This window comes from Pleuronectes platessa, chromosome 4, assembly GCF_947347685.1.
Source record: "Pleuronectes platessa chromosome 4, fPlePla1.1, whole genome shotgun sequence".
Classification (NCBI taxonomy): Eukaryota; Metazoa; Chordata; class Actinopteri; order Pleuronectiformes; family Pleuronectidae; genus Pleuronectes; species Pleuronectes platessa.
In genome coordinates, this window is record NC_070629.1 from 7,765,082 (window position 1) to 7,777,500 (window position 12,419).

The following is a 12,419-nucleotide window of genomic DNA, read 5'->3' on the forward strand; positions in this document are numbered from 1 at the left end:
TAGTATATGGATGCAGCGTGAAACAACCATGTTCAATTCCCATTGATATACAGACATAGACATTGACACAAAGTAGATACATAGATACATACTTGAACATAGGCCTGAAGTCTGAGGTAACAGATTATCCTCAGTAGGAGGCCCACATGTAGCAAAAGGTAAAGACAGGTTTACACCCAAAATAATGCTGACTTCCTTACTTTCTTTCAAACTACTGTTTTGCACCATGAGTTTTACCACCTGTTTCGCTCAATTTGTAGGCTATCATGGAAAATTACACTTCATTACTTTCTGGAAGCATAACTATAAATCTGATAGACAGGTTGATGTACACACATGTACACACTTCTCTTGTCTGTCAGTTTGCCCTTTGCTGAGAGAGCGAGCAGTCTGTCAGTGGAAGAATTCCTCCCTGCAGGACTCTTGTGATGAACGACCTTGGCCAAACCATGGATTTCGTTTTAATAGCAGCTCGCACAAACAATGTAAATTTACAGCTGGGAACCGCTCACTGAAAAGAACTTCAAATCTGCCAAAACCATAAGTCCAGTCAGCAGTCTCTCACACTAACCGTGTCTCCGTCCTGTTCTTTCACACTCCTTCAGTGGATCAGTGACTCTCTCTCTCTCTCTCTCTCTCTCTCCAGCTTACGAAATCATTCAGCCATCAATACCCGACTGATTTAGAAATTACTGAGGATGTTCAAACACCACTCCAAACGCAAAACTTTAGTCCAGACCACAGTATCATGACATTCATGGTCCCCAGAGGATCAATTCTACTCACTGATTTTATTCATGTTCCCTAGAGGATTAATTATAATTAACTTTGCTGTAGTAATGATTACCATTCTATACCATTGGCCAAAGCTGAATTCAGTTATTAAAGTAAGGTTAGTAATTCGTTTTGGAAACATTTTTGTATATTTTTTTGGGCAAAAAAGCTAAATGTTTCACCTGCTCTTAGCTTTTCAAGGATTACCAACCCTAGCTTTAATGTTGTTTAGACAGCACATTAGCTGTCAATTAATATTGTCCTTGTGAGACTATTAGCATACATTCCACATAGAAAACCTATGTGTAAACTGCAAATCCCACGACTTTACTCAACAGAAACAGGTTACATTTTGGGCTCCATGTGTGAAAGGAGTTTCTGTGTGTCTCCTGGTCACTGGCAGCTGGAGGTACTCAGCACTGACTCTAACATAGAGCTTTGAAATAGCAATCAATGCCTTTATACTGCAGGGAGGGCTCGTAAAAGTGTCGTTGGGAGGAATATATGATGTCGTATTTCAACCTCCCCTCCCTATTTTTAAACGCTGAGTTATGGCTGCAGAAATGTGTACCCATTAAAGGTGATATGATGTATTTTCTGCCTTGTTCAGAAACTCATTCATCACCATGGACCAAAAAGAAAACTGCACTTACTCTTTCACCCCCTCTCCTTCCTCTCCCATGTCTCCTCCCCTCCTCACCCCAACACTCCCCCACCCTGTTCTTGTACGCTGTCTTGAGTAATTTACGATACACCGGTAGTGCAACCTTCTGGCAGGAGCTGCAAGAGCAGCTTGCTTTCTCTCTCTCTCTCCTGGCAACTAAATAACCTTTTATAAAGGACCAAACTTGGCCAAGTCATCTGCTGTTGCACATTAAGACACACCAGGGTTGGACAGAGACTGCAGCTACATTCAGGAAGAAGAAGGAGGGTGAAGAGGTGGCATCTTGATGGCTAATGTGGATCTTTAACAGGCTTCTTCTCGGCTGTGGCTGAGGGGTGGAGTGGTCGTCCTCCAACCTGAAGGTCGGCGGTTCGATCCCCAGTCTGACCCATCTGCATGCCGAAGTGTCCTTGGGCAAGATGCTGAACCCTGAATGGCCCCCCATAGAATAACAAAGTGCTGTGAATAGATGCACTTTATGAATGTGTGTGTGAATGGGTGAATGTAAAACTGTACTGTAAAGAGCTTTGAGTGGTCATCAAGACTAGAAAAGCGCTATTTAAATACAAAACCATTTACCATTCTTCCTCACTTATAAGGCAGTGGAACAGCCAAAATGACTTGACTTTAACAAACAATTGATTCCATTTCACATGAAAAAAAAAAAGTTGAGATTTGGGTAACACAATCTAATAATTCCATATGTCTCTGTCAGTCTGTCTGTCCGTTTGTGGCTTGCATATTTCAAGAACTGTTCAACTTATCGCGTTCACAATTGGCATATAAGTTGATAGGGGCCCAATAAAGTGTGTTGTTGAACCTGATGTGATTTGACGTGAAATAACGTTGTCGATCATGAAAACAGAGGGGTTGGATCTGCACTACTGTGTGAAAAAAACAAGAGCTAAACACAGGCTGTTTGAAAGTCTGCTTACCCCATTTTGGTCTGAAAATTCTTGGGGGTGACATTTGGGTCCTGATGGGCAGATATTTTTGGAAACAGTGGCACAGATACCCATGTTTGCTTTCTGATTGTGTCTTCTCAGTTGTGACTCACCAGCCATACTACTTGAATCCAATATAGACTACAAATGAAAAGCATTTCTAACTCTTACTTTGCAGTTCCAGCTCATTGTCAGTCCAAGAAAAGAACTTCCTTATCATGTTTTTCACAATTGCTTTTCCTCATTCTCATTATTTTCCTCAACTAAGAAACCCACTAGAGAGTAGACAATCTGCTTCCTGCAGGAATCCTGTCCATGAATGATCATTTTAGATTATTTTCTGGTTGTCTGGTCAGAGAACACAAGTGTAGAATAACCTTAAAAAAATATTTTTCAAGTTCAAATAAACAAAAAGTGTCAAGGGTTTCCAGACATTCACCAGAACGTCTTTTTACTTGGATCAAATGACAGACTGTTTAAGCTCATCCCGTCTACTGGATTCCATTCTGACTTAACTAGTTTTCCTTGGAAGGTTCAAGTTTATACTTTCGCGTTGAATTTGATTCCTACACGTTTGTGTGTGTGTGTCTGTGTGTGTGTGTGTGTAAGGGTGTCTGTGTCACATATTTGTGGAAAACACTGCAATAATTCAGATTGTTGAGGAAAAGCTTATACGCATTACTTAATGTCCTTATGTGGTTCAGAATAATTTCAACAGACATTGTCGTAACTCAAAAGCTAACTGCTAACTGTTGCATTAACATTTGTTTTCAGTGTGTGTGTGTGTGTGTGTGTGTGTGTGTGTGTGTGTGTGTGTGTGTGTGTGTGTGTGTGTGTGTGTGTGTGTGTGTGTGTGTGTGTGTGTGTGTGTGTGTGTGTGTGTGTGTGTGTGTGTGTGTGCTGATGCAGTCTGCTCCCAGACTCTGCCGAGAGAGGATTAATCTCCCTAGCTGAGGCAGTAGCTAAGGTCAGCATGGGAAATATTTCATAAGTGTCAGCTTGGCCCGTAGCCCTCAGCGCAGAGTTTGAAATGAGAATGCATAGTCGCATAACAAACAGCCGTGTGTGACATTGCACGGCTCACATGGAGCACATGATATAGGAGGATACATAGCACTGCATCATTTTCATCTAAGCTGGTGTATTACTGCCATGGAAAAGCATGGGGCTTTGTAACCACAATTGACTACTCGACAGTTATGACAAATGTTTCTGCCACAATTGTCTTTTCAATAACGGCCCGTTCTCTAAATACCAACTTCTCTTATACCATGTTTACCATACTTCAGGTCAATGAACCAGCATTGTTTTTAAAAAAAATCCCCTGCATGTGTTTTTGTCCATCAGGTTAAAAAATGGTTTTATAAATTGACTTTGTCATATTGTCTGAATTTTATACCCTTACTGTTGCAGGGTTTTGTGCTCGTGCGGTGACCCAGGGTTGGCAAGCTCATGCAGAGAGATTAATGGCATGGGCGGGCCGCTTCAATAATCGTTTGATGTTCGATGTGTCAAGCCTGAAAGACACTGATTTACTTACAAATTGATAGGCTTTTAATTGAGCGATGCCATCCCTTGTCACATGAAAGCCGTTGCAGCTGATATGACTCGGCCTCACTGTGGGCTGTGATGATTGACAAGTACTGCTTAGCCCCATCCATCCCTCATCCTCCTCATCATCATCCTCATTATCATCATCATCATCATCATCATCATCCCCAGTTATGTTTGGCCGAAACTTTGCGGCTACTTCAACCTTCTGACAGGTCATAAATGCTTTGTCATGCTCTTAAATAGACCAGTAGGGCTAAGTTTGAGAGACTACAATGAGGAACTTTCTTTTTTATTGACCCAACTTCATTGTACTGATGAGAAAATATGTTGCGGTTTCTTGAGACATAGGAGTGGTTTCAAAGAAAGATGGACAGTTTCTTTCACATAACAAAGGCCGGTGATGAAGACACTTAGGCAATGAGTCTGAGCGAAGGAAGCAGCGCTGACTTTAACAAGCATGAGGAATGTACTGGGGAGATTTTTTCTTTGCACGACCTGTTGTTGTTCCTTCAACCAGACCTGTCACAGGTCCAGCTTGTGAATACCTTGATTGTGCCTCTATCAAAGTGACCTGCCCTCCGTTTTCAAACCAATGGAAAATAGAACATCTCTTGATGTCATCTGAAATTTCACACCACAATGCAGGATGATGTGATTTGAGTCAGACGCTGTCTGGCAGCGCAGGCCCATTCGTCCCTCGCCTCCACCTCCCTCTCCATGCTCTCGATAACTTTTCGGCGTGGAGGACAATAGCAGCTTTTGTTTCCCAGTGTGGAGAGGACCTGCTCGGGTGTGGGCGGCGTGCATCCTACGTGCCTGTCTGCGAATGCATTTCAGGAGTAGCAAGTACGACAAGGCGGAACCCTGCATGGTGTAGGATTCGGAAATAAAAGTGCCAATCTGCGAACACAGAGGGAAGCCTATTATCCCGGTGTGATTATAATGCAGACAGATAGACGACAGGTAGGCAGAGTGGATAAGAGCGTTAGCTTGTGAGACGCGATGAGCTGACAAGAAAGACAATCTCTCTCCTAAACTGGAGAGATAAGGTTGTCAGCCACAGCTCTGACTCTGACACACACAACTAACACTGATACAGTATGCAGACAGTCAGATAGATTATACTGTATAAGACCTGCAAAAAGGTACCATTTTAAGATGGTATCATGCACTGTTTGGCCTGTCTGTTTGTGTTTGTGTGCACAGGGTGCTTTTTCTCATGTGAGCGCATGCACATGCAACTGTGAAAGGATTAGTGTGTGTATGTCAACGACAGAGGGAGAGGCAGCCACACAAAGATAAACGAGGAAGTGTGAATACATTTGGTACACTGTGTGGATATTGTTTGTGGACCTTTCAGCTCAAGTAAATCCTTGTTTCAACATTCTGTCCTGGCTGGAATGTTGCCTGCAAGGCTCTTTTTAAGTGTTTGGGTCTAAATGCCATGTCTGCTACACCCCATGAAACTGTCTTAATCCACTTTTTTTTCTCCCTTGGTTTTATTACTGCAGGAGAAAACACTAGGGGTAGAGCAGAGCCCCAGCCTCAGGCCTCTATTCCCATTCCACACACCCCATAAGTCAGTCACAGATAATTAAATAGGAGTTATTTACACTCGTTTTCCCTCCTCTGCCTTTCTGGCGCTTTTATCATTTCTTTCTCCCTCTCTTTGTACAGTACTACACACAGCCGACCTTGTCAAAGTCTGGCTGACACCAGTGAAGGCCTGTAGAAGCATAATAACTTGAAAAGGAAAATAAAAAAGGAGAAAAGGGGAAAACGAGACTCTTATGAGCTCACATCAATGTCAGCCCCTCATTAAACAATCACAAAGAGCATCTACACGGCACTAATCCCTGTATGCGCCACAAAATGCCTCAGTGCTTCCTAAAAACGGAGCAAAAGACAAACGAGCAGATGAGGATTTGCTTGAGCCAGGTTTGAAGAATTCAGCTGCCTAATGTCAGCATTATATATTTACTCTGGAGTCAGGCAAACAGCAGCTTTTCAACACGGGGATGAATTAGGCCCCGCCACAGAGCTATGGCGTCTATTACAGGCCTCAGCGGCTCTATAAATCACTGGATCACAGGGGCATGTGGGGTCTGCTCCTCCTCACTCCTCCCCAGACCCTAGCAGCCCCATCCTGGGGGTTTTGTTTGGCTGCTCTTCCAGTCAAACCCGCTGCTTTGATACAGCTATGGAAAGGCATGGAAATGCCCCGAGGGCTAGTGGGACCTGGACATGCTGAGAAGTCTCTTTAACTGGAAAGCTGTCCCCTTAAAATATCCACAACAGGAAACAGCCATCAGTCATCAACACGCCAAAACAGCTGTTACCAGCCTACATCAAGGGGACACATGAAAGGAGCTGCTCCCTGTTGTTTGAGCCCTCCCTTGTTTCATTCTCTCGCTGCCTTTGTCTGGCTTTTCCCAATGCCCTCCTCTTTGGTCTCCTTTTAAACGCCCCCCTTCCTCATGCAACCCCACCCACACTGCAGCGACTTACCCGCTCGCCTTCTTAACAAGGGGATGACTGTGTGATAAACAAGAGTGCAATCGGAAACCTTGCATCTTAAATGGCAGTCTGCGCTGTAAAAAAAACTGTTTGACATCCCCTTTAAGCTCTCAGCGTTACCTTTAAATCTCACTGTGAGAAAAGCAGTTGCTATGCGTCACCTGTTTATGTGTCTCGGGCCGAGGTGGCGACAGACAGTTTTAAACAAACAGGCGGATTCAAAAGAAGATTGTACCGCACTTAGCCCGGTGGCGTGCACATCGGCGCACACATATTCTCGGATCTCTGCAGGCCACCGAAGCGTGAGTGGCAGCGTGTGGGTGATGAGTGACGACTAAGCCTTATGATGACAGGTCAAACAGTGACTATGCTGAGTGAGGCTGAAGTGACTTCATCACGCCGCCTTTCCCCTCAGCTGCAGATAAATGGCAGCAGCCATTATGATCAAGGAGCAAGCTGATGGCAGCGTACGGATAAGGCCGTCCTGTGTTGTGAAATGTCAAACTAGTTTACCCAGTAAAGCTCAGAAGAAAGGATTGCACCGACTTTCATTAGCCACTAATCAATAATCCGTGAAACCAATTTGAACAAGATACACCAGTGTTGTCATATCTTGGATTATGGGTCGGGTCGTTTCGAGCCAAGCGATCAGATTAGTTGAAGAGACATTCCAACCGAGATGGAAATCCCCATAAAGCACAACATTTCTTTTCTTTCAGGGGAAAATGAAATTAAGTCACTGGACCCAGTAATGTGGCAACCAAGGACAAGCTTCACTGTCTTTTTGTTTACTCTGATTTAGGCCGATGCACATTCTGGGAGACAAATGCATTAGAGTAGATGCAAATAAAGAAAATGTAAAGCACAACATTGGAGATGTTTGGGAACGTTTGACTGTAAAGCTGAAGATGTCATTTCAGCTGCTCTCTGACATTCACTGAACTCTGGGCACTCTGTAGCCACAAATGTCCCAGTGAGAGGCGCCGGACTTTCTACAAAGTTTCTCCTCCCAGCCCCCATGTAGAAACTCAGAAAACAGCAAGAGACCCTCTGTAGGGCTCAATAGGAGCGAGTGGGTGTGTTAATGACGTATCAAGAGCTTTCAGTGATAAGGGCTTATGCCGGAATTGGAATTGATAGGTTAGGTCCTGCTTCTGTATGCTGCGCCACCCCTCACCTGAACGCTGTGTCGTGTGTGAGAGGCAAACTCCAGAGAGAGTCCGGACTCAATTCTGACATCCTCAAGAGCCAATAGTCTGGAGAGGCCAGGGTTTCAGAGAAATAAAGCAAAATTGAATTTATTTCATGGTTGAAAATTGACTCAAACCCATAGCAGTGGTTTGGTCACTAAAATGTAATAAATCCATTAACAGAAGCTTCCCTCAGGCCTAGGTTGTTATAGTTCTCCCATTTTGATCCTCACCAGGAATATTTGTGTTTAAAATTACTCAATGTTGTCACTGTGTTACATAATTGAGAACTGTTAGATGTGGTTCGCATGTGTCCTATGGAGGTCACTGACTCAGATGTGTACACACACACACACACACAACAGCCTGGATCCGCGGGTGAGGCCAGGAGACAAGCCACGCCCCTACCGCTACCCCGCCCCCTGTCTGTGAATGCGGTCACTTGTGATTGGACGGCGGCTCATCGCTATGAAACCCCCCCTCATATCGCCAGTATGTGGAAGAAGTGATGCACTGTGAAGCTGTGGCAGACAGAGAGAGACCCCCACACACACCGGAGGACCCACACACACCATCCTCTGCGGAGATATTCCTTCACTCGCCCCGTGTCTTGAAGAGCATCGACTACTTATGGTGTTTGTTTTTTTAAATCTTGGCTCCATTGCTCGGTTTTTCATCTCCGGATACAGGAATATTTAGGATAGTTAGTGGCTGATATTCAAGAGTGCGATCGAGGATGACATTCTGGCGATTTGTTCTTCTTTAGAGACAGTTTGGGTTCAGACACGGAGGACGCGTACTGCGCACATGCCCCTGTTGGATTACCGCACTTCCCTCTGTCTAAAGCTGTCATCATGAAACGTGCCTGTAAATGAATTTCACCTCCGCGTCCACTCGTCACATGCCGCCGTCCCTCACAGCCTCCGGATCTAGATGAGAGATCTCCCCGGTGGAGCTCAACCGCTTTTACGCAGCCAGTCCCCAGAGCGCAGCACCGCCGACGCCAGCTGTTACCCACGCCGGACAGGAGCGGAGCGACCGTACGTTCCCTCACCCGCAATTTGTCCGTCTCCCTCGGATCCCTTGCGTCAGGCTAAGAGGCTGCCCATCCGGATCGTCAGGATGTTGACGGCGCACAGCGGCCACTTGCTGCACCCGGAGTATCTCCAGCCCCTCACATCCGCGCCAGTCAGCATTGAAGTAAGTAAAAGCAAAAAACTAAAATCGAAATGACTCTCAGAATCAACTGATATAATGTCCCTTATTTGTTAGTCAGGTGGTTTTTAATACACGGGCGCTGGTGGCAATGAATCTAATTCTGACAAAAAAGCGTATGCGCCATTTTACGCGCAGGATTTTCAAGTTTGCGAGTAACCAGAGTTTAGAAATGTTAAATAAATGTTTTAACGGCCAAGATTCAAAATAAATTCATCTCTTTAAAAATAAATCATAAAAAATGCAAATGTTCTCTGAATAAAATTGTCAAATTAGAATTTTTACCTTTTTTATTTTTTTCTCACTCTCTTTCCTAAAGTTGACTTCAGCCTTGTGTACTCTGACTTCTTTTATTATTTATTTCTAATATGAATAAACTAAGGAATGTGGTTGTGAAATGTTTTTTATTACTTACTGGACAGGGACATATTTGGTCAGGAATTTGATTTGTGATAAAGTCAATGTGCCACACGGTGTTAAACTTGAATTAAACTTAAACAAAGTGTATTCACCTTCTTGCTCTCCCTTTTCTTTCCCAGTTGGATGCCAAGAAGAGTCCTTTGGCTCTGCTGGCCCAGACCTGCTCTCAGATTGGCAAACCTGACCCCCCCTCTTCCTCAAAGTTGGCCTCCCTCTCCTCAGGCATCCTGGGAGACAAGGAGTCATCCAGCCGCTCATCCAAGTCTGGAGAGCAGCACCAGTCCCCTGAGGACAAATCCAGCTTCAAGCCTTACTCCAAGTCATCAGGCGGTGACTCTCGCAAGGATGTTCTAGTGACAAAGGGGCCTTCTGATAAACAAGCTTTCAGGGTGCCAAATGGAAACTCCAGTGGTGGCAGTGCTTCGTGTCAATCCTTTCCCCCCCATTCCCGGTCACCCAGCTCCAGCTCTCCTCCACTGCACACCCAGAGCCAGTCCCACAGACAAAGCCATTCCCCCTCCACGCAGCCCCCATCACACTCACATTCCCCGCACATGGACATCAAATCCGGGAGCTCAGAGCTGGCCAGCTCGGACACCAACCACAGCAGTGCTGGCAAAAAAGAATCCGATGCGGCTAAATCAGGGATGGATGGGGCTCAGTTAGCCAACTCAAGCCACGTACGGGCCAGTGCCAACTCCAGCAATGCTAGCTCAGCCAGCAGCCCGCGGCCGGAGAGCAAGGCTGACCTGCAGGCCTCTTCACAATCTGGCCTGGGCTCAGGGCACATTGCTCCTGTTTCCCCTTTTAAGCCAGGACACTCTGTCTACCCCATGCCTCCTGCTTCAATGGGCTACCATGGCTCGATTGTGGGAGCCTATGCTGGCTACCCCTCCCAGTTTGTACACAGTTTGGATCATACCAAGTCTAGTTTGGGGATGGGACTTCAGGGGAAGCACCCCAGCTCAAGCCCCCTCACTGGAGCCTCACCTCCATCTTTAATGCAGGGCTTATGTCGGGACCCATACTGTCTGACTTACCCCAATGCACATCATCTAGGAGGCAGTAACTGCAACACCTGTGTTCACGATCCCTCAAACTTTAAGTCTGGTTTCCCCATGGTTTACCCTTCACATCATCTTCACTCCTTGCATGCCAGCGCTCTGAACTCCAGCACCAACCCCTCCCTTTCCCACCCCCTCTACACGTATGGTTTCATGCTCCCCAATGAACCTCTGCCTCACGCCTGTAACTGGGTCTCTGTTGGAGGTCCTTGTGACAAGCGTTTTTCCACATCAGAGGAGCTACTAGCACACCTGCGCACCCACACAGCCCTGCATGGGATGGTGGACAGTAAGCTGTTGTCAGGTTACCCGTCATCGGTTTCATCGACAGCCTCTTGCCACATGCACCTGCCCCCACACAGCAGCCAAGGTACTCTGCCCAGTTCCTTCTCCCTCCGAGGCTCCCCTGGTTTGAGCCTGGCTCGGTACCATCCCTACAGCAAATCCCACATGCCCGGAGCCCCAGGACTTCATATGCCTTCCCTCGCCTCCTCCTCAGCGTATTACTCCCCCTATGCCCTCTACAGTCAGAGACTGGGCTCAGCCTCAGCCCTTGGATACCAGTGACGTCTGAAATAATGGCGATAACAGTGGGCTCTTCAGAGCAGCCATGAAGAAGGACTCTCGAGACTGGGGTCATCACCAGTACAGGACATTACGCCTGTCAGGACTAGCACCTGTTAGCCTCAGGATTGTGATTGGGTCAATGTTGGATTGTCCACAGCACAGAACCAAGAGACTTAAGTCCTAAAGATGGTCGGGAGCAGAGCTTGAAAATTATGAATTTGTGGGATTTTTTTATTCAACAGTTTGATTTGTATTCTCTATATCTGTCTCCCAGAACTGAAAGTCTGTATTTATTTTTCACTCAAGCGCTTGGTACTCAACTCTGGAGGGAACTTTTGCTGTCCAAATAAATTGTTCCTAAGTATTCTAACTGAAAAAGAATGATTTAAGTATAGTACCATTATGCCTATCATACACACTAAAAATAAAAATCTTGCACCATGATGACGATGGACTATGATGCTTTATTCTGGGAATCTGGTTATATCTCCTTTCCTTTCTGCTGTTGTTTTTTTTCCCTTCAAATTCTACTGTACATTCAAATTCTGGAGGAGTGCATGTCCATGAAAGTTATCTTGAACAATGTCATTATTTTTATTTGTAAATATGCAAAGATGTACTATTTTTTCAATCTTACTTGGGGTCAGCAATTTGGGATCAAATAATGCAAATGGTACAAAGATAAGATAAAATGACATTAATAAAAACGATTAATGATGGCTGTGCTATCAAACCAACAGTAAAGGGTCTTATTTTGTTGAATAAACAATACATGATTTTGACTTCTGTATATCCTTATTGGCTTCTATAAATAGGAGTGTCCTTTTCCACAGATGATGGAGTAAATCTTACCAGACTGCTGCACTGCACTTACCTAGGCCTATCTATCATTACGGCTGTTACAGCCACGCTATATGTGGCTATGTGCAATACTTCATGGCTCATATCAGTTGACAGGCGTGTCCCAAGGAGGGCAGGCCGGGTCACATTAGCCCTGTTAGCTGGTCTCTGAAGACCTTCATCCCTCATCCTCTCTCCATCAGCCCCATTGCTTTTGTTGTTGCGAGTGCAGCTTTTAATTGCTGATTCCTGTTTGCGAGACCTCAAAAGAGCCTCCTCAGCAGAGTGGAGTGGCTGCTGGGTCACTGGGACTTCCATAATGACCTGAGGGAGATGTCGACCCAGGATCTCCTCACGGTCTGACGGATTGGCCTGCAACACAAAGGCCGGAGCTGACAATGGCGGTTAATAGAGAAATATTCATCAAAGTCCGGACACCTCCCCTGAGGAGAGTGGGCTCTTACAGGAACCACAAACCTGGAGGCATCCATCCTGACGCACAGAGCCATTTTCTTGCTGCTCTCTGCTGCCCTGTGGTCTACTGCGGTCAGCATTCTCGACCCAGAGCTGTTAAGATACTAATTCGAAGGGAAGGAGTGGGTCTATCTGAAAGCCGCACCAGTGCCATTAAGAGTGTTGTGGCCCTGATAATGTATCCGCATCTCCTCTC

General features: G+C 45.5%; 1 protein-coding gene across 1 annotated transcript; it reads left to right on the forward strand.

Annotated features, from left to right (window-relative positions):
• The first annotated feature begins 8,131 nt into the window (after positions 1-8,131).
• znf703 (zinc finger protein 703) lies at positions 8,132-11,691 on the forward strand. The gene is made up of 2 exons (XM_053420525.1): positions 8,132-8,843; positions 9,398-11,691. Exons 1-2 carry the CDS (start codon positions 8,577-8,579, stop codon positions 10,907-10,909), a joined length of 1,779 nt encoding a protein of 592 aa, XP_053276500.1. The 5' UTR covers positions 8,132-8,576; the 3' UTR covers positions 10,910-11,691.
• Positions 11,692-12,419: the final 728 nt, after the last annotated feature.